The 22,190-nt window shown below is 38.3% G+C and overlaps 5 protein-coding genes and 1 non-coding gene across 7 annotated transcripts; 3 read left to right on the forward strand and 3 right to left on the reverse strand.

Annotated features, from left to right (window-relative positions):
• Positions 1-706: 706 nt before the first annotated feature.
• Positions 707-6,568, reverse strand: LOC137934488 (probable zinc metalloprotease EGY1, chloroplastic). Its single transcript, XM_068778859.1, has 10 exons — positions 6,129-6,568; positions 5,064-5,528; positions 4,837-4,977; positions 4,433-4,534; positions 3,808-4,019; positions 2,054-2,104; positions 1,879-1,948; positions 1,731-1,799; positions 1,120-1,170; positions 707-1,022 (listed from the first exon to the last, which is right to left on the reverse strand). The coding sequence occupies exons 1-10, from the start codon at positions 6,429-6,431 to the stop codon at positions 864-866; spliced, it is 1,623 nt and encodes a 540-aa protein (XP_068634960.1). The 5' UTR covers positions 6,432-6,568; the 3' UTR covers positions 707-863.
• Positions 6,569-8,255: 1,687 nt separating this feature from the next.
• On the forward strand, positions 8,256-10,470 carry LOC137934888 (uncharacterized). The gene is made up of 3 exons (XM_068779458.1): positions 8,256-8,370; positions 9,146-9,236; positions 10,050-10,470. The coding sequence occupies exons 1-3, from the start codon at positions 8,301-8,303 to the stop codon at positions 10,189-10,191; spliced, it is 303 nt and encodes a 100-aa protein (XP_068635559.1). The 5' UTR covers positions 8,256-8,300; the 3' UTR covers positions 10,192-10,470.
• Positions 10,391-17,252, reverse strand: LOC137934887 (uncharacterized). 2 transcript variants are annotated; one of them, XM_068779456.1, is made up of 13 exons: positions 16,964-17,252; positions 16,351-16,449; positions 15,287-16,250; positions 14,857-14,924; positions 14,646-14,728; positions 13,270-13,369; positions 12,978-13,063; positions 12,527-12,609; positions 12,229-12,365; positions 12,039-12,140; positions 11,294-11,590; positions 11,086-11,208; positions 10,391-10,966 (listed from the first exon to the last, which is right to left on the reverse strand). In XM_068779456.1, the coding sequence occupies exons 2-13, from the start codon at positions 16,438-16,440 to the stop codon at positions 10,583-10,585; spliced, it is 2,517 nt and encodes an 838-aa protein (XP_068635557.1). In that variant the 5' UTR covers positions 16,441-16,449; positions 16,964-17,252; the 3' UTR covers positions 10,391-10,582. The 2 variants fall into 2 exon arrangements, with proteins under 2 accessions (XP_068635557.1, XP_068635558.1); XM_068779457.1 differs by having other exon boundaries at positions 16,959-17,252.
• Positions 17,253-17,940: 688 nt separating this feature from the next.
• Positions 17,941-18,626, forward strand: LOC137935512 (blue copper protein 1b-like). Its single transcript, XM_068780157.1, has 2 exons — positions 17,941-18,222; positions 18,375-18,626. Exons 1-2 carry the CDS (start codon positions 17,941-17,943, stop codon positions 18,624-18,626), a joined length of 534 nt encoding a protein of 177 aa, XP_068636258.1.
• Positions 18,627-19,441: 815 nt separating this feature from the next.
• TRNAS-UGA (transfer RNA serine (anticodon UGA)) lies at positions 19,442-19,523 on the reverse strand. The gene has a single exon. It is a non-coding gene; the product is annotated as a tRNA-Ser (tRNA).
• Positions 19,524-21,661: 2,138 nt separating this feature from the next.
• On the forward strand, positions 21,662-22,041 carry LOC137935513 (blue copper protein 1a-like). Its single transcript, XM_068780158.1, has 2 exons — positions 21,662-21,798; positions 21,876-22,041. The coding sequence occupies exons 1-2, from the start codon at positions 21,662-21,664 to the stop codon at positions 22,039-22,041; spliced, it is 303 nt and encodes a 100-aa protein (XP_068636259.1).
• The last annotated feature ends 149 nt before the right edge of the window (positions 22,042-22,190 follow it).

Here is a 22,190-nt window from a genome sequence, read left to right on the forward strand (position 1 = left end):
TCTCTTCTCATGTTCGAAATTTATGGGATTGTAAGTTTGCTGTCATTAATATGGGGTATCAAGTGTATAGCTTAGAAAAACCAAAGTGGTGATGGTATTCAACATTAATGGCTAATAAAATGTTAATTTGTAATTAAATATTGAAAATAATAATAATACGTCTAAGTGTATAGGAACAAATTTATTTTAATAATTGTAATAAATAACTACTATGATTAGTAATAATAGTACTAATAATCATTATCATAATAATAAGATATATTGGTAATTATTTATTTATTCTATAATTAAAATACTATTTAAAAATAATAATTAATCATCTATTTCAATGCAACAACAATAAAATGTATACAATTTGCATACAATTTAGAACAACAACAAACAATTCCCAATCCGCTATGAGTAACGAATTCAATCTTAGTTCAGGATGACCACCGACGGCATGCTTTAACACATGCAAGTTGGACAAGAAAATATGATATCCTATAGGGTCTGTTTGGAACCCCATAGAAAAGAAAAGAAAAGAAAAGGAGAATTTGACTATTATTATTCCCAAAAATAATTAGTGAAGAAGAAATTTTGATCATTATCTCATTTTTACTAACTATTTTTTGGAATAATAATGATCAAATTCTGGTTTTCTTTTCTTTTCTAGGGGTTCTAAACAAACCCATAAGGCCAAACACTTTATGTAAATATTGGGAGCTGTTCACATAGAAGATAGGAAATTTTGGAGGTGAAAAATTCATAGTACAGAGATATATTTTCTGTGCTAAAAGCCATTCAAAAAGAAGAATGAAATGATATATTAAATTTCAAAAAGAAATTTGGGACTTCGATGTATTTTATAGGAAGTAATTACATCAAAATGTGGTTACAAGACCTATACCCAGTTCCTCAGCAAGCTCATCCCATAGAGGAAGCAGTATCAATACAACAAGAAAGACTGCAATTGTTAGTGCTGTTCTCCTCCATGTACCCACCTCAGACACATCATTTAGGCATGGCTTCTCAGGTGTTCTCTGAATATTTGAATAAAATTAATACAGCTTCAGATAGGAAGGAAAAAAGAAAACAAAATTCATAGAGAATGAAATCTCTTCTTATCTATAACCTTACCTGACAAATTAATACATATAATCCCCAAGGAAGTGACAATGGACCACCAAGCTGACAAGTGGATAACAGAAGATTTTGGAATCAGCAGTAAAACATGAAGAGAAAATGATTCAAGTAGAAAATAATCAAGAAGTCAAAATTCAAAATGTTGTCTAGGGATTGCATGTTGAAGTGATGAGAATGATTATATTAAAGTCATGAAAGAAATGTCAGATAATAAAAAAGGCACGGCTGATCTAACAGCTGAGATAGTCATTGATCGGACGACTTAAATAGCCGTTGATCATGATCGAATGGTTGAGATAGCGTTTCGTATGTTTGCCCCAAATGGTTTTTCTTATTGGATCAGCCCTCATAAAAAAGGAACTCTAATCTTAAACAAATGCAACAATGCAAGTGCAGTGGAGAGCAAATAACATGATGAGTGAGGCCAAGACTCTCCTTGGTTGCAAGAGAACATCTTCATCTGACTTTGTTGGACCAAGTACTATACAGCACAAATGTAAACTAAGGCCTCTGTTTTGTTTTGTTTCTTTATAGCACAGGTATTCATTAGTGAGGAAAAAACTTTTATTAAAGCATACATATTGGAGTAGTAGATTGAGGCTCACCACTCCTAGTCCAAGTAACAAATAAGTTGTCAAGCCAAATCCAGTGAGTGCATTTTTGCCAAAGGCCCCCTGTATAAAGCACGATAGCACATAATATTAATAAAAGAGAATTATCTGGATGACTGTACAGAAAAGTTAAGCATCATACCTGCACAGCTCTTCCACCATCAAGGCAGCCAACTGGAAGCATGTTAAAAGCTGAAGTGGTTAAGCCACACCTGCCACAGATTCATTCCCAGTTACCACACATCAACATTGTATTAATAGAAGATGACTTAGTTTTTTATTCTCTTTACTTCAGGTGTAGTTTAGCAAACACTTACCAGCCAGCAATCACCAGAGGGTGAATTGACACTGTAGCAGCATGCATTGCTCTGTATATCAAAGATTGATTTAGTGAAGAACATGGATGATCATAGATTTAACAATAAAACTTGCACATAAGAGAGGTAAAACGATTCTAACTGAACCAGATCACTATGAAAGTCCTATCACCCAGTGCTAGAGGGTGCACTCAACTAGTGGAAAGACCAGGGAACAAAACCTTATTTGAAGATAGAGGGTAGCTGGTCGGCAGAATTGCCAATTTCAACAGCTCAATTACTACTAACAAATTTTTATGTCAGAAACAGCAAACATGTCGTATTAATATTATTTGGTTTGAGACGGCTGGAATTTGACACTTGCTTGAACTGGTCAACTTAGTTCAATTTGTAATTTTTTAGATACCTCCAGTCCTTTGCTGGTGACAAACCCACATAAGAGATCCTCCAGTCATCCAAACACAGGCCGCATAGGACTTCAAAGCCCTACACAACCCATTGGCAACATCTGAAATGCAAATGGTGATAAACGTCACCAACCAGAAATTAGTGCTTTTAGAGGATTAATGCCATTTCCCACGTGACAAGCCCTCTTTGCACCATAGATGGTCTCACCAAACTTGGAGAACGCCTCATGTCTATTTTGATTAGAAAATATCAATAAGTTTATTTCACTTTAAACCTGTCTACCGTGAAACCTGAAGGTACTTCAAAAGGCCCAGAATAAGTGTTTGATTAGACCACTTTAACAATGCAGAACCATGCCTGTTCAAAACCTTTTTTTCCTGAAAACTTTAGAAGTTTCATTAAGCATGGCAGAAGTGATGCATGGCAGACAAAAAAAAAATACAAAAAAAAACACAAAAAAAAAAACAAGCCTTAGCTAGAGAGGATGGAGCTGTTCACACAAGCTATTTCAAGTAGATTGAGTTTAGCTAAGCAATGAATTAAACTTTTGGTAATTCTCATGTTTTGACCCTGAGACTGAGACCTGTTTCATTTCCTGGTTCATAGTTTCACTACCACGGATGCCAGATTATGAATTAGAAGTAAACCATGTAGAGCTGATCCAGTAAGGGGCTATGAAAGGGTTTTGAAAACAGCATCAGGATGAATAGAATCCCAACTGCACTATAAATGGATTACTTCATGCAACACATTATACTTTACAGGGGGTTAGTTCATTTTAGAATTGGATTTCTTAGACACCCTTTTAAAATAAAACAGAGATTCTAGTGTTACGCCATGCAGAAATATTGTACATGGAACCACAACAGGTTCAACCCCTTTCCAACCATAACTCTGCTACCAGTCACATCTAGACAGGCGCTATTACCTCTCTAAGTAAATCTAGAATTCTTGTTGCACTCAACTTTAAATTTGTTAAATTGGATCTGAAAAAGGTAAGTTTACATTTAACAATGCCCAAATTTTTCTTAATTAGAAACGGATGCTCAGCCTAGTTACCTCATATTACAGATAAAGATCCTGCCAAAGTCACAACCACAAACAGAACCTTCTCAAGTCAGTAATCCTCTTCCATTTTTCTTCTATTCAGAATAATTATAACTTAAATATGTTTGGCAATCAACATCTTAGACCAACAGACTGAAGATATACAGTTGACCCAGAGCGAAGGTAAAGACTAGAAGGCATATTCTAAAAGTTCCTTGAGCTAGATCATATTCAGAAATAATGGATAGTAAAAGCAAGATTGACACATGACCTATGATGTCAGGAAAGAGAACACGTACGTGTAACCCAGTGTAGCCCTGCTGATGAGTCCAAGAAGTAGAGAACCTTGGAAAAGTATGCTGGGCACTTGTACCAAATCTCCTGCGACCTCTGGATTTGATGACAGCAACAGGCCCACAGCAAACATTGAAAAGGAAAGTGCGGCACCAGCCAAAGGGCCAGCAGCCGAGATATCAACCATTGCTCTTCGATCAGGAATAATAGATTTAAACTGCAAGAGTTAATAATGAGAATGAACAATGCAATATGAGAGTGTGCATGAATCTGGATCAATAAGATAAAGACAATACCTAGGCAGACAACATTTTACAATATAATGAGTGCAATTAATATCTATCAAGCACTAGAATTTTCAGATATGACTACACAGTTCCATCTTCAATCCACAATCTACTCAATTTTCTTCAGTATATTCAGTCCAAAGTTGGGTCCTTTTCTATGCTTATGAACTAGACATTGTCAAAGAGGTGAGTCTCCATACAACTTCCCTGAACCAGCTAATCTAGAACCAAGGAACTCAAGCTCACATTAAACCATTCTAGTGGGAATAAAGCTCCCAGTTCCTTAATTTTGACAATTTCTAGTTTATTAATGCAAATGTATATAAATAAAATTATTCCTCACCTGAGTGATTGCACCAAAACTACCAAGAGTAATGTTCGGAATGAAGTATGGGATGCCAATTTTCACTTTTCTGGGGAATGCTGCCAAAAAATGCCCCAACTCCTGAAAAGAGGAGAAGCAGATCATTTGTAAAAACTTGAAGAGCTTATGATTGAAAATCTTAGAATAAAATCTTCAAACACCGAAACCATCAGATTAACAAAATTAAAAACTAGAAGAAAAAATAAAAATAAAAGCAGCATATATCTCATTCAAAAGAAAAAAAGAAATAGAAGAAACAACTTGATCCAAGGATGTGGCATGTCACTGCAAATTCCATTAATCTCAATGATACACTTCCAGCAATCCCCATTAAAAAGCATTGGAAAATCCATGTCAACGAGAAGGAAAGAAATGGTATTTACATGGAAGAGCTGAACCCCCAAAACACCATAAGCAAGAGGCAGAGCAGATTCCACGAATGGGAACAAAAGCTGCATATCAGGTGGTTCAGTAGCATTTAGATCTGTGAAGTACTTAACTAGCTCGGGTGGGAGCCTGTTTAACTGCATGGGCAAACAAAGAATGTTTAACCGGTAAACAATTAAGGATTCGTAATGCATAAGCATTTTTCAAAAGAACAAGAACGTACTTGAGATGCAATTCCTAACTCCACACAAGAGCCTATTGACAGCAGAAACAACAATAGAGCAATCACATATTGCCAGAGTGTAGTAGGTCCTGGCTCTGAGACCTCCTTGCGCAGCAGACCAAAGCTCACCCGGGGTCCACCTCGTGGATCTGGTGCTTCTGAATTGGGTTCCTCCACCATAAACAGGTTGTACTTATTGCCTGAGACTTCCACAAGCTGCGCTTGAAGTTTTGCAAAAACATCTTCTCTCTTACCCCTAAGATTTCCAAGGAACAAAATGCCTTCACCAAGGTCTCCAAATGGTTCTTCACTAGTTACCCAGAAAGTTGAGTAGCCAAAGAGCTTCTCTTTAATAAGCTTTACATCAGAAGGATCAACTTTCTCAGGACCCAACAGTTCCATCAACTTAAATGAATCAATTTGCGAACTACTATAAGTGAATCCTGGTGAAGAAAAACTTGGTGCCTTCAAAGAATAAGACATCAACAATAGTTAGTAAGAGATGACGAAATCTTGCCAACAAACACCACGAGAAAAGAAAATCCAACTTAAAGAACAAGGAGTCTAAACTCATTGCTAGCATCCTGTTTAAATTTTACAAAATAACCACTTCTAGAAAGATAAAATGATAACATCGGTGATGGTTTCATAGTCGACGAAGACAGGAACCAAGCATAGAATAGCTCAAACGTACGAGTAGTTACTCCTCATCTCTAAGGTTTCTAAGGTGGTCTAAGGGATATTAGTTTACCAAAAGAGCATTCAAATTGGCTTTCTTTTAACTGAAAGTTTTAATTTTACTTTGTAAATAACTAGTTAGAGGTATATTAGTCAGTCGTCTCGGTAGTTTAGTAGAATTTGAAATGTAAAAATGTCTACATGAAGAAGGTGTTTTCACTACCCATGTTTAGACTACCTCATTTATGTTTTTGTTTCATTCTAGTTCCTTCCTCCTTTAGCAACTCTTCTGCATACATTCACTTCACTTCACTTCACGCCGTGTACATCCCAGAGGCCAACATCACCACCCAAAATTTACATAAGAGATACATTACAATTAAGTACCCTGGAAGAAGAGGAAGTCGATTCCGAGCCCATGTCTTGGCCTTCCATTCTCTCGGACACCTCCTCCGTCGTAGCTGCAGTCGAAGTCGGTTCACTCTCCTCTCCCTCTTTCTCCTCCACACCAAAGCACTTAAACCTATCAAGACGCCGTTCCACATCCCATCTTCTCTCGTACAGCAGACAGAGCTTCCTGAGGTTTCGCCGCTCCAAAATGGGGAACTTATTGATGACGTTTGGATTGACGGGAAGGGCACGGAACCTGAAGATTGGATTAACCAGAGAGCAGCTCGCGAGTGTTCCCATCGATCAAACGGATAAAATTAGAACAAAGACATGAATGAATGGGAAAGCAATGGGGAAATTCCCGTATGGGATTTCATTAGAATCGAGGAGAAGTGATTTGAGGATGATGGTGCTTGGAAGTTTGATGAAAGAACAGAATTTTGTAAGATTTTTCTTGGTTGTTAAGGATAAGATAGTGAGTGTGACGACTGAATGTAGGTTATCGGAATCGCGGATCGGGAATCGGATCTACGTCCGGGCCTTGGTTCGTAAATCTCGCTCGCATTATAAACCGGACTGGCCATTGAACCCAATGGTTTAACAGCTACCGTTTACCCCAACTTGATCCATGGGGCGGACATTTGGATTCGGGCATGATGATATGTCCCTGGTTCTTCGATTCGAGTGATTCAAATTGGACTTTGAACCGGGTGAGTTCAATCTAGACACGGACTCGACTTGTTTAGTTAAAGTTGTTTCAATTATCGTTTCCTGATTTAACTTAATCAATCCGACTCTAATTTTTATGTATCTTGAGTTGAGTCCTAAATCCGAGTTAGAGAACAACTCGAACCAAGATCGAGACCTGGACTCTAATCTGACCGGGCTCATTTAAATATTAAGGTGGATCTAGACTCTATAGACTCTATAGAGGGCATGCATAGAATCATAGCGAAATATCATAATCTTAATATTTAATTATTTAATTATTTAATTATTTAATTTTTTATTTTTTTAATTTTTTTAATTTTTTTAATTTTTTAAGGAATTGGATATTTATGATGATTTTAATTATTTAAAAAAATATGGTTTAAAAATAAAAAGGTCTTGACTTTTAAATTTTTTCTTAATATTTTTTTTAATTTTAATAAGTTAAAGAAAATTTATAGAGAATAAATAAATAAGTTCTAGAAATAAAATAATAAAATAAAATATAAAAAAAGTGAAATTAGAATAACCACCATGACTTGCGTGAGTCAGGCTAGGTCGTCTTCTTCGTCCAGCATAAGGGCAAAGACGATCGAAGAAAAAGGTTATGACGAATACAGAAAAAAGAAAATCCATCAGAGCATGAAATCGGTGGTTTACGGTTAAATCTTTCGAATCAAAGAACAGAGATGGAATCAAGCAGCAACGAAGAGAAACGAAGTAGAAAAGATCGAAAAGAGAAGACTAGAGAACGGATATTGAAATCTCCATCAATAACGTCTGGGATATAATCAGAAGATTGGGTGGGTAAAGACTTAAAAAAAATAATTAATCTGATGGTTTCTCTCGATGAAAAAAACTTCTTACGGCATTTCTGACAACCTTTTTTCTAATTTTCTATGATGAACCAGACATGCCACCTCGGGTTCTCTCCATGCTTTCTCTACTACTTCTCAACCTTCCTCCGAATTTTCCCACATGGTTTTCAGCCCACGGTTCCAGTCAGAACAAATGCGATCAACGGTCCAGATCTTCTCAACTGTGGACCTGCTGCAAATAAAAGTCGGCGGAAATTGACACGGGAACAACTCTGGAGATGAAAACTCGAGTTGACCGAAGATGCCGTCAGGCAGCCGCCGTCAAGGACTCGACATCTAGGCGTGATGACGTCATCAATGAAGCAACGACCACTTACACGTGGGCGGTTGAATGGGCTTTGTGGTGGTTCCGTGGACCGAACCAGGTCCAGAAATCAACGGCTAACAATTGAAGTTTGTTTGTAAGGTCAGATTTGGCGTGTTGAAATAGCAGTCAACTTTGCCACGTGAATAACTTTTACGTGTCTTTTTTGGGCTCATCAATCGCTGCTATTTATATACGTATTCACGCCGGCGAAGCGCGCATGACCTATTTCCATATCTCCGTGAAGACGAAGAAAGAAAAAGAAAAAAAATTCTGACAATGGCGGAGAACAAAACGAGTTTTGAATCCATGAGGAAATGGGTCGTGGAGCACAAGCTTCGTGCAGTGGGTAATTTTTCTTATCTTATACGGTTCTTGTTGTTTTCATGTCTTTGTTATTTTTCGAATTTTGCTGCGGTTCCTGATTCGTTTTCGCGTTGATTGATGTTACGCTACATTCTCTTCTTGTTTTTAATGATTTTAGTTTTGATGTTTTGATAAAAAAAATTGATTTGATTTTTTGTTTTACTTTTTGTTGTTTTTATTTTGTATCAATATTTCTTCTTTCTTTTCATATTCGATTTGTGCTCTCTTTTTGTTAGTTTGTTTTTGCGTTCTTTGATGTTTTCTCATATACGCTTCCCGTTTTCTTGTTTTTAATACAAGATTTTTTTGAGGATTTGATTCATTTTTTTCTTTTCCCTCTCGTCGGGTTCACGCGCTATTTTTCCTGACCTGAATTTACTGTTTAGGGTTTTTTGTTAGTGGTTTATTCGGTGTAGTTGTTTCTCTTTGTTTCTTCGTTATTTGAGTTGTATTTGAATAGTTGTGTTAGTTTCTTAATGATTTGGAGAAAACCATAAGTTTCCTTAGACGTGAAATTCCAACGATTTTGGTGAATTTATCTCTCTTCGGATGGCTAATTTTTTTCTTACATTTCTTTTCTTTTGTGTGAATAATCGTCCTTTTGGTTCGAGATATTTGCTTTATCTCTGAGTTCAAAGTCCAATTTTTTCATGCCTTTAACAACCGGATTTTAACCTTGTTTTAGAATCAATATCCTTTATGCTGTTTTGTTAATCTGTTTCTGATTTTTTGTGGTTTCATTGTGTTTGTTTCAAAAGGTTGCCTCTGGCTTAGTGGCCTTGCGGGTTCATTTGCTTATAACTGGTCTCAGCCCAACATGAAAACCAGTGTTAAGATTATTCATGCAAGGTACTTCTTACATAAATATCATTATTTGTTTTCAATTGCAGATCAGTCTGAAATGTTAATCTCTGTAGCACCTTCCCCCTGCCCTACCCTCCTCGCCACCAGTATTTGTTCCTATCGAAGCACAAAAATAAAAATAGAAAAGAAACATACTGATCGATTTCTATTTTTTGTGTTTAATCCGTTTGTATAAAAAAAGGTTATATATGGTAACTTAGGACCAGTTTTCCTGAAACTAACAGGCATAAAAGTTTCTTGAGATGGGTTTGGGAGGTTCGAGTTGAGGCACTGACCTGTTAGCTGATCGATTAACATTGGTTGTCTTGAGTTTATCTATGTTAAAACTGGAGTTTTGAAAGGCTCAACAAGGGTGAGTGTTCTTCATTAAATGACTTTTGAAAAATACTGGCTTGTCCACGGGTGAGATTATGTGATTTTTTTGGAAGATAATATGATTGGGCGTAGGAAATTCCCTAGAGGAGAGGATGCTTTATATTTTCTTTAAACTGGAGAAGCTGTAAAACATTCTTAGATGATAATCTAAACAAACAACCATGTTGACCTGTGAACCTGAGTATCCATTTCTGGTGGAATTGTTGCTTGGAAGCCTCGTGAGTCTATTGATCTCTTTCCTCATCTGTTCCTTGTCAAGAAGATGCACTGGCATTACCAGCTTGAACTTGTTTGATCACGAATGAAAAACTACAACTGTAGATTGGGTCTTTAACCTATTCAAGTCGCTTATTGTTGCGGATATCATGAATGCTCCTATTAAATGTGAGCTAAATTCCTCTGTTTGCTTTTTGTTATTAATAGGTTGCATTCTCAAGCACTTACTCTGGCCGCACTGGCTGGAGCTGCAGTTGTTGAGTATTATGATCATAAATCGGGTGCGAAGGCTGAGAGATATTCTAAGCAGTTTTTGTCACCAATGGAGGCTCATTCCCACAAGGACTGAAGGAAAGAACACAACATTTCTTTATATATTAAATAGATGGTAGTTTTGACGTCTTCAGCAACGCAGAAGGGAGCAGCATCTGTTTTATTCTGAGTTTGGGCAATTCTTTCATCAACTTGGGTTTGTGAAAATTTTGTCACCGTGAATTGTTAAATACTGGAATTCTTGATGTTAAATAAAGCTGATTAAAGGCCTCAAATAATCATTGTTGATAGTAGCTTTGAAATGGAAAGAACAAGTGTGAGGTGATCTCATAATCATAGTTGTAGAACTGGGCATTTCTTGGCATAAAACGTTTTATATTTTTGCAACAGCATTGATATTACTCGAACACAAGCTACATATAAACAATGAAAGAATAAAGATAACAGAAACCTGAATGACGAAGAAATCACATCAGGACTCCTGCAATGTTGGCCATGGCTTTTTTTGTAAGCTTGAATTTTCCTGCGAGGGTCTTGTTTGCATCCACAACATAATGCTTAATGAAGAACTCAAGACTCATTCGGAGCGGCTCCAGTTCCGGTGTTGCAGCTATACGACTAAAGATGTTCCATACAAGAGGATCTGGCTTCTCAAAAATAAACTCGAAGAGCATTCTGAAATGCATGATCTTGTTCAGAGAGAGTTGGGTAGGGTCGCTCAGATCTACTGCTTTTAGAACAGCAAGAGAAAGTGAGTAAGAGGCCAGCATCTCTGTCATGAATCTTGCTAAGTTCATCAGCCTTCTTAGCTCCATCGATTCGAGATCCTTGAAGTGATCCCACAAACAATACTGAAAATAGTAAAACAAGAAATAAGTTTCAGAATCCCTCATACAGGCATCAAGTAACAGGTAATCTGCAATGTGCAACACATTTGAAGAGAAGAGATGGGCAAAGTCTAACTGGGTACCTGTAAAGTGAACTTGTGATTCTTGTCATGGCTACACAGCTTGGAACCAAGTGCTGAGTAGTACTTGTTGAATACTTTCTCTTGCAAACAGCACTCGACAAGGACTCTCATTATTTCTCTATCCTGTATAGAGTGTGACAGTGAGAATGCAAAATGGAAAAAGAAGGATTGAGTAACAAAGCCTTATAGATATGATTTGGAGGCAAACCTGCTTCCCAGACAAATCCAACCTCAAAACCTTCTCAAACGCATCAACATAATCTTCACCACTCATGATTACACAGAAGATTGCCCTTCTTGAGTCTGTGTTCATTCTTTGTGCAGCTGCAAGCTGCAGCAACTTTTGTGCTTCAGCAGCCTCTTTGTCGATTTTGTTGGCTACTTCTTCAATGTCAATTGTCATGGAAGAGACGTCCTCCCCTGAGAACCACCACTGCCCTTTTTTCTGAGGGTCCAGAAGTTTGCTCCATTTGAGACCCCGAAGTACAACATTCTCTACTCTCAACTGCAATGGAAGCCTCAAAACGGTTCATAACAGACATATATAGAAACAAAAAAAAAAAAAAAAGGCATTTATAGAATAACAGCAAGTATAGCAGAAGAAACTGTGCCTGAGGTATAGATGAAACGAGGAATTCAAATATTAGCAGTTAATGCAGCTTCATAAATTTCAAAATGTGGCAAAAGATGACTGGTTAAACCGAAGGGATAAGTCAAAAAAGGTGAACATGTAGATAACATAAAATGTTCAGCGCATATGATTGTTGGAAAAATCACCAACTGAAGACAAGACAGGGTAGTGAGAAGACAAGAGGTGTTTTTAAATGAAACTATCCAAATATAACTTTCCTCTCGAAAAGAGGGCAAAGAGTGGTATTCACAGTAAATGAGATGAAGAAAGAAGAAGGGTATCAAGCAAGAGATGAGTGCAGGAGATTGGGAAACATGAACACCTTCTGCAGCCATTTCTTTATCCGCGTATGATGAGCAGGATCTTCTTTTGATCTTCTTTTGTTGTTTTTGATATCACAAATGGTATCAAGCATGAATTCCATCTGCAGGAATATTACAATTAGCACAACGAAGAATGACCTCATAACTGAGCTTCCGAAGGGAACAACAAAGCACAGGCTGTCAACGTACTCTCTTGTTATTAATTTTTGGCCGCCCATCTATTGTACTCCCAGGAGAATTTTTTAACTCATTAACTCTATTTTGTATGTTCCGAATAAAATCTTTCATTGCAGCTGGGTCATCTCCCCTTAGTTTCATCCCACAGCCTGTAATATGATAAATACAAACTCATTAGAGAAGTCTCCAAAAGCATCATAAGCAAGAAGCAGCATTTGCAGAGAAAGCAATCCCAAAAAGAAGCATGGATACCCCAATGATAAGGTAAAAAAGTATCATAAAACAAGAAAAACGGCTAGAGAATACTGACACTGTAGAACAGTCAAGATTGTTGAAACATCCAATTCTGTCATTCGCTGGCTCAACACAAAGAGGAAGTCATATAATAGGTCACTGCACATGCAACAAAGAGCATGGATTAAGGAAGAACTATGAAAACAGAAAATTATACTCCAGATGACAATCGTGATATGCATTTAAAAATAAGCAAGAACACAAACACATCAAAATCCCTATAAGAAATGAAGAACTTCTGCCAGTATGCTGTATAAGACTATTTATAAGTTGAAGTATATTTAATAGCAACAAATGAGACCATAAAGTCAGGTCTACTGTGAGTAAATTGCACCGAGTAAATGCACAGAACATATATCTAAACCAGATACTCACAAATCTTGCAACAATTTTTTCTTTCACATTAATAAATATAAACAACAACAATACAAATGCAGTGATATATACTAGATCCTGTCATTACCAACCTGGAACAAACCCCAAAGATGCATAGATAAGAGAGAAGGAGAGTGAGGTTACGCAAGGAAAGACTATCTTCCTTTCGGTATTCGTCCTGAAAGCAAAACAGAGAGAGATATTAACAAGAAACTCCGTGGCATTTTGCTTTGGACACTTCAACTATGTGTGAATACTTTTTTTGTTTGGAAAATTGAAGACCTGATATTTTCACCAGAGCTTAAACGAATAAAATACCAAATAAAACAAATAGAGATAAATTTCAAAATGCTAGCAAAAGCAAAGTCAGCCTCTATCTAGTACCTCAGAAGATTGAGCAAGTGATGCCATAAGCTTTGCGCTGAAATCTATCCCAACTAAACATGTCATCCCAGCTACAAAAGCAGCGAAAACAGCAGCATACCTTCACCAAATAATGAAAAACTATTGACTCAAAAGATACCCAAAATTAAATGACTAAAGAACAAGCTTAATTAATTAAGATAAATTTTCAACTTAATGCTTGAGATTGACTTTTGATAGTTAAAGATTAACAGAAATGTTTGTGCATCCACATATACACACGCAAGAGCGACATTATTAGGAATTAGACGCCTTAATTCCAAACAAACGAGAACAATAATAATAATCGTAGAGGAAGAAAAAAAAAGCAAGCATGAAAATACAACAAGATTTATACAGGTTCGCCTCAAGGTGAGACTACATCCTGTTTTCCGCCGCTACAGTAATCCACTATGAAGGTGAAATAGTTTATAAGAGCAACATAACCAGAGTCTCATTCAACATCGCTTCAGTCTATGCAAGGACACCTCTGGTTCCCATAGTAGCTGTAGGATACTTGACATTGCTTGCATGATGAAAGAGAATAGCATCCATGAATTCAAAAAAATCAATATTTTATATGTTATACTCTAGATAAGTTAACAATAACTGAAAAGCTTACTGAAATGTCAGTCCTTTTACTCTTCATCTTATTGATAATTGTTCATACACTACTTCCTTTTCAGAGACAGTTCTTAGTATTCAATTTTACAGGTAGATGGTGTTGCTTGTTTTCTAAGGTTCTTCTGACAGCAGTAGTAAACAACTAATTTCAGGACATTCCTACATCAAGAATTTCTAAAATAAAGTTAGAAAAACAGTAATCTTATTGATAATTATTCATACACTACCTTTTCAGAGCCAGTTCTTAGTATTCAATTTTACAAGTAGATGGTGTTGCTTGTTTTCTAAGGTTCTTCTGACAGTAGTAAACAACTAATTTCAGAACATTAGTACATCAAGAATTCCTAAAATCAAGTTAGAAAAACAGTAATCTTATTGATAATTATTCATACACTACTTCCTTTTCAGAGCCAGTTCTTAGCATTCAATTTTACAGGTAGATGGTGTTGCTTGTTTTCTAAGGTTCTTCTGACAGTAGTAAACAACTAATTTCAGAACATTAGTACATCAAGAATTCTTAAAATCAAGTTAGAAAAACAGTAGTTTCAATAATCAAATTTCGGAATACTGTTTCAGCTGCAAGCTTTTTTAGACCCATAGAAGGCAAAACAAATTGAGCCACTGAGGTAACAGGCCCTACTATTTCAGAGCTATTGTTTGGGAATCGAGAAGGACTTATAAAACAAAGTTGGGAATAGGAAAATGAAAGGAACAAAGATGAAAGAAGATCTTACTGTTCGTTGCCACGAGGTCCTCCAGAGCAAGATGAAAGTACCTCCTCACCTACAATTTGACAACCGACAGTGCGAACAACCGACTGTGCACAAAATGACATAAGTCAACTTACAAAGAGCCGCCTTAAATATTCCTATAGCATTCCTATAATTCTATGTGAAAAGCTCAAATAAAATGAAGAAATGAAGAATGACCAAAGCATCCAATTACCCGAAAGATTGTTGAGATTTCATCTGTAATAGATTCAATATTTGATTCAGAAAGCCTGTTCAAAAGACCTGAAAATACAAACAATCAGTTACTGATTACAACAGCATCTTTTGCTGTTCTTTCACTACATTGCAGTCCAGTATTATGGCAGGAGTATGTAGCAAGACATCACACAATAAACTTCTAGTGTTATGTGGCTACTACCAAACATACTCATATAATAATGGGCTTCCATTCAACTTATAATGTTTGGCAAAGTTCTGGACTGTTAATCAATCTGACACAACCCTCTACCAGGTCAGCATCAGCTAGTGAAAACCAACAGTTGGAATTAACCAATTACATCTGATGATACAAAACTGATTAATAGAAACACCTTAAGAAAAAAATGCACCAAAGCGCAACTGTCTAAAGAAACCAAATCTCATACCTCTGACCTGACGCCTTATCTGTGCATACTCTTCTGACTCACTGCCTCTACGTGATCTCATGTGAGGAGCAACATACTTTCCGATGCCATCTGATTTGGGTGCCTCGGTCACTTTAGCCACAGAACCGAACAAGTCAGCTTGGACCTCAACCCCCACATCACTTCCAGCTTCTCCTCCTGAAGTGTCAGCAAGAAGCTCATCCTTGAGTTCATACTCAGTTTTTCTCTCTGATGTATCAGTTAGAATGTCATCCTCTACTTCCTGTTCAGCTTGTCCTTCTGATGTATCAGTTAGAATCTCATCCTCTAATTCCATCTCAGCTTCTCCTTCTGATGTGTCAGCAAGAACCTCATCCCTCACTTCCAGCTCAGACTCCTCTCCTGATGTGTCATAGAAAACGCCATCCTCTACTTCCTCCTCATCAACTTCTGACCCATCTGGTATGACTTTTTCCTCCCTAACGAATTCCATTGATGCCTTTCTCTTATTAGCTTGCTTTTTCTTTAAAGTTTGATCCTCTCTATTCTTTCCAGAAATTCCTTTAGCTTCAAAGGTCTCATCACCTGAGGCAGATTCCATCATTGAAGAGAGCCCACCAAATAAAGAATTTAGGCCATCATCAAGGCCACATAGTCTTCCACCTTTCACCTTTAACTTCTTTGCAAGTTTCCTTTCCAGTTCCAAATCCTCCTCTCCAAAGATAACACCTCTACCTGTCTCCATTTCAATATACTCTTCAAACTTCGTTTTTGATTTTCTCTTCAAGTTTTTATTCTTCTCTTTAACAGTGGGCTGAGAACTAGATTTTTTAATGCTCAGAGGATCTGATTTCTTAGACTTCTTAGTTGGTTGGTCACTGTTTCGATAGGTCACTTCATCAGAAACATCATTAGTCAAGATTATTGGTTGTTTTGAAGCTGATGAAGTTGAACCTGACTGAACTTTCTTTTTCTTGCCAGATTTCTGCAAAGTAATCAGATGTTCCCATTTTATAAAAATAAAATAAAATACAAATCACAGTTATTTCCGCCTAAACTAACTTTGGTCCAGAAATTGAATTTACCTGGTGCTGAATCCACGAGAGGTGTCGCTCTCTCTTCGTCGCTAATCGTGCTTCCTTCCGTTTCTCCTTTCGTGATTTTTCTTCCCCCATCCTTAATTTCTAGTAAGAAAATAAAATTTTAATTATCTACATTGAAGCCTTTCCTCCTGTACATAACCAAGTAACACAACATTTCACGTAAAGTAGCGGCTGACAACGAATATCTATAACACACAAGAAACTCACTCGAAACCAACGATAATGTGGACCTCATTGGAGACAGCATAAGAAAAAAATAGAAATATGGGATGCATCAAAGAGGAAAAGAACGAAAATTTCAAGCCGAAAAACGCAAGCCTGCCGAAATTCAGAATTCCTTGTGGAAGCTACGAGCATGAAAAGCTTGAATTTCCCACCAAAAAAACTCCAATATGTGGAAACCACCCAATTTAAGGAGCCAAGACTTTAAAACCAAAACTAGGAGTACACTTTTGTAGGTTCGGTCACACAGTTTCCACAACCCAGAACTCTCTTCCAATACCCAGAATAGCGGAGGAGCGTCAAAGTCCACCGATAGAAGAGATAAAAGAGTGAATTGATTCAAGTAAACATCAAACTCAACCACCCACCTTACCTCCGTCTACTGTAGCCTCTACTGTACGAGTTATATCTCCGTAAGTTCAGTCTCCAAGCCTCTGCAACCACCGAGGCTTCAACAATTTCTTCTCGCCTCTGCAAACAACTGACCGGCACAGCTCCCGTGTGGCGATGATGTTTTCAGTCGTGGGTCCTTCTAAATGAACTCCGAATCGTTGGTTTTCTTCTGATTGTCTTCACTTTTCAGAGAATCTCCAGGCGTTGGCTGTCGTAACTTGGAGACGAAGACGAGGCAAAATCCTGCTTATAGCGAACATAAACCCTACGTGACGTGCCAGGATGGCTCGCAAAACAGAAAATTCAGAATTTAGATTCAACTAGGACACATGAGAATTCACATAAATTCGGATGAAGAGGCGAAGGATATCGTTGAATAAAAATTCGATCCAACTCACTCAGTTCCTTCCTACAAGGTGATTTATCCAAAATTCGATCCAACTCACTCGAATCAAAAATTGATTCGATGAGTTAGAAAATCATATTTATAACTAATTTTTTTTATTTTTTATTAATATCAAATATTTCAGCAGTGAATATGCAATGAAATATATTTTAGTGTTTTAATATTGTTAAAAAATGTAATTTATTTATATTGGCATTGATGTAAAAATCATTTATTTCTTGTCTTTTTTTACACTTCTTAGGATAAAGGGTATTAATGTAATTATAATATTTTTATATTTATAAATAAAGGTTAAGAGGGGAATAACACGTCTCATTCTCTCCCCTCAGCTTCTAAGATTAACAATAATTATTATTTTAAATAGTATTTACGCTAAAGCAGGCGAGTCGATGGAAGCCAAAGCAAAGCAGGAAGCAGCGTCCGTCCTCGAATTATTTATTCATGAACAGTCGTTCTTCTCCATCCATGTTTTGTAACGAAAATCGGCCGGCGCATGCAGCTGCTACACGTACGCAGCACACAGTCGGCAGACGAATCTGAGTACCCTCTTAATGCCGGTTTCTGCTCCATATATACCCCTCTTCGTCTCCCCAGAAATGCAGAATTGGAAACGGGATCTACACTTCGTTGAAGCAAATCATCATACAGCAGCTTCTCTCATGGCACAGATCAAAGCCCGAGTCGCTTTTGAAGCTCTTGCAGCATTGATAATTTTTCCGGCCTTCTTCGCTTCTGCGACGGAGTTCATCGTCGGAGACGACTCGGGATGGAGCATCGATGTCGATAATGAAGCTTGGGCCGAGGGGAAAACGCTCTACGTCGGAGATGTTCTAGTTAATTCACGATAAATACAGATTCAAAACAGAGTTTTCATTTCCTAAACTGTTGAACTAATCTGTTGAGATGATGATCTTCGGGTGCAGTGTTCAACTACGAAGAAGGGTACCATAGTGTGGTTAAGGTAAACGGGACTGGATTTGCGCAGTGCACATTGTCATCCAACAATGGCGTTTTGACGAGCGGGAGTGATCGGATCTCCTTGGCCACTCCGGGCAACAAATGGTACATCTGCGGCGTCACAAATCACTGTAGCTACTACTCCCAGAAGCTCAAAATCACAGTTCTTCCCAAGGATGATTACCTGCCGCCGTCTCCATCACCGGCAGCCTCCGAGGTATCACCTGCACCGGCTCCTTGGACTGGTCCTGTAAAAAATCAACCTGAGAAAGAAGACTAACCAGCGCCGGCACCAATGGCAACTCCACGTAAATGGGGAGCAGCAGCGCCGGCTCCATGGTCGGCTCCCGTCGAAACCCAACCCAAGAACGGAGATGATTATTATTCACCTCCCGCACCGGCTCCCTGGAGTTCTGCTACCCCAGCTCCATGGGCACCAGTGCCGGCATCTATGTCACCAATGCCAGCTCCGTGGGCGGCGCCATCTAAAGGAGATGCAGATGAAGTTGAGGCCCCATGGGCAGTCCCTGTATCGCCACCCGCCTCTGGATCGGACTACACCGCTCCGGCACCAGCTTGGTGGCCACCTGCACCAGAGGCTCCTCTGCTGATGCACCGTATTACTGAGAAGCTGCCTTGTCTGCCGAGTGCTTTTTTATTAAGTGTCTTAGAAGTGACAGTACACGAATTCGATTCTGAATAAAATGGTTCTATTGGGATTATATGATAAGTAGAAACTAATTCAAATGGTGGAGTGGGAATTTGTAACTCGGTATTTGCTGTACCGAGTCTCTTTCTTCTCGCCGAGTTTAAACCATGGTCCTCGCACTCATCGAGTTTGACTTACGACTCTGGCTAATTGGATTACATTTTAGACCGGGCGAGCCGAGTCATAGGGAGGGAGTCAAGTCCGTTCCTTCAAATCGGCGAGTCTAGATTCAATTCTGGCCAAATCCGAATTGGAAAACCTTAGTTTAAAAATTAGTAAATTTATAAAGGATTTAAAAAAAAAATAACATAAATAATGGGGTAACCAAATTATTAAATTTTAAAAATATCTGACCTAATCAAATGACTTATTAAAAAAATAAAAATCGTCGACAGCAGGGTTCGAACCTGCGCGGGCGAAGCCCAACAGATTTCAAGTCTGTCTCCTTAACCACTCGGACATATCGACTTTTTTGTAATGCATGAATACTGAAAATTTGTGATTTATATATAGTATTTTCCATCGGCAGTAGATGGTTTCTCCACCACCGTTTTCCTCCTTTTTTTAATGGGTGGACTCTATCGTCGCTCTCCATAGGATAGTTAGTGAGGATGGATCTTCTTCCCTTGTTGACTGATAAAAGGGAGAAGAGTAGCAGCCCCGTCCCTCTTTCTTGTGCTGGTAGGGGAGGAATTCCTCCTTTCTCCTCATTACGTTCCCTTATCATTTTCACTGTCTGATGGCTACGAATCTACAACCCCAACTCAACAATTTAACTGGGTCAGCCGGGTTTTAGGCTGACAGTATCTCTTCGGCTTATACAGGCCTGTAACTCAGACAAGGAACCCGATCTGATTCTGATTCATTTGATCGATTGGACCCCTAAGAATGATCACCATAGAACAGAGCCAAAACGTATCGGAAGAAAAACGAAATTAAAGATCTTATATTTATTAACTGGGGAAAAGGTTTCTTAAGTGGCTAGTCATTTTATGATAAAGCCTTCGACCTAATTTAACATGGTATCAGAGCAAAGTTCTCATACGTGGACATCCACCCAAAATTATCCACGTTCCACACTCAAAATTTTCTACGTGCCTACTCGTGAGAGGGAGTGTTAAAGGGTAATATCACGTACATTAGTGAGTATAAGGATCTTGTATTTATTAGACGAAAAAAAAAAGTTTCTTAAATGGTTAGTCATTTAAATTATGAAAGAAGCGGACAAAACACATTAAGTTTCCAAAGCCGTTCAATATCGATACTTTGAAACATATCGATCTGCACCGTATCCAATATAAATACCCAATGTAACTGCAAGCAGTCTTGATACAGCAAAAGCTTCCAAACTAGGGAATTTTTCACATTACTATATAACAATGTTTAGAGTATCTTCCTGAGCTGTTAGAAAGTCTTCTCTCGTCCACCACGCCCAAATCTCATTGTTCCTCCTCTCATTGTCCCTGGCCGGCTGGTCAGTACTCTTCTCAAACAGGTATACCAGGTGCCTACTCCTTTGCCTCTCTATATATAAATACAAGCCATGCTCAGCCCAGAAGCGAATAAGAGAGCATTTGGAGCAAGGTTCGAGGTTAATTACTCTCTTAGTCAACCAGGCTCCAATGGCTGGCATGAAATATTTTCTTGTACTTGTTGTCGTTGTTCTCGCCGTTCATCCGGTTTTCTCGGCATCAAGAGAATTTATAGTTGGAGATGAAGCTGATTTGAATGGCGAAGATTTTAGTATCGGAGATACAGTTGGTATCTTCTTCTTCTTCTTCTTCTTCTTCTTCTTAGCTTCTTCTTAGCTTCTTCTTCAAGTGTCTGTTCTTTATATATAATATTTTATAATATGTTTCTTGCAGTTTTTACCTATGAGAGAATCAAGCAGAACGTATACACCATTGCCGCCACTCCTGACTCACCGCCGGCAACACCAGGTGGCCCCGGTTCAAGCAATTCAGCTAGTGGGATCGCCGCATCTGGATTTCAGGCGATTGCGGCAATCGTGGCTCTAGGCTTTGCCATCATAATGGTTTGATGTATACAAGAGAATTATCATAGTTATATGGAAGTTGTTTTCAACGTCTATAATTATCATTCAGATTGGTCTTATTTGAAATTTGACGATTGAGTTTTCTTTAATAAATTGTAGCCCTTCTCCTTTGTTGTAGGAGAAACATCAATAATATGTGACACTTTTGTTTGATACATTACCATTGTAGCACGTAGGGAGGGTTTGTTCATTATCGTATGTGCAGAGATGGATGATGCATTCCTGTTTTATTTACTTTCAAATGGCACTAGTAAATATGAATCTCCAGCAACGAATAAAATGAAAAGTTCTGAGAAGATAAAAGGCAAAACCATATGTCTCTATTCATCATTTTCCCAATCAACATCAAACAACAACTGGTTCTTCTTTCCTGAAATGAATTTGGTTTCTTCTACTCGGGTCAAGGACAAATTCGAGGCCAGTCTAATGTTGTTGCAGGCTTTGGACCCCCTGAACTCTCTGTTGTGAGGCAACCCTTCGGAGATGAGGCAGAAGAGGACCCCTGGGAGGTAATAGAGCTTTATACTGTGTGCAGCTTTGATAAGCTCCAATGGCTTCTAAGCAGACTTTTGTCTTTCTGATCACCATGGCTTCCCTACCTGCCATCTCTCTGGCCATGGTCAGAGACCAGACCGGATGGAGGACTGGCTTCAATAACACGGTTTGGACCGACGGGAGATACACTAGGTAAATTTTTATGTCAATCTGCAGTTTCCATTCATATCTCTCAATCTTTACCTGTTCATGTTTCTTTGAATGTAAAGACGTACTAAAACTATTAATGAAAAAGGACTCGCAGAGAAATGTAAACATGGTCACAGTGTCTTGAAAGCTGATGGTGATGCCTTCCAGAGCTGCACAGCGCCACCGGATGTCACACCTCTTGAAACTGGGAACGACATCATCACCCTGGAAGGAAGTGGGACATAGGTGGAGTAGACAAGCACTGTGAGCTTGGAACGATGAAGCTTACCATTACTGTACAAGAGAACCCTGGATTTTCGCTTCACAACAATATCGCACCCACACCAGCAATCCCAGGTGGTAAGACTCCCGGTTCAGCAAACGGGATGGCTCAG

This window comes from Aristolochia californica, unplaced genomic scaffold, assembly GCF_029961685.1.
Source record: "Aristolochia californica isolate CCGP_79_NKW_82.1479 unplaced genomic scaffold, dmAriCali1.0.hap1 SCAF_6, whole genome shotgun sequence".
Classification (NCBI taxonomy): Eukaryota; Viridiplantae; Streptophyta; class Magnoliopsida; order Piperales; family Aristolochiaceae; genus Aristolochia; species Aristolochia californica.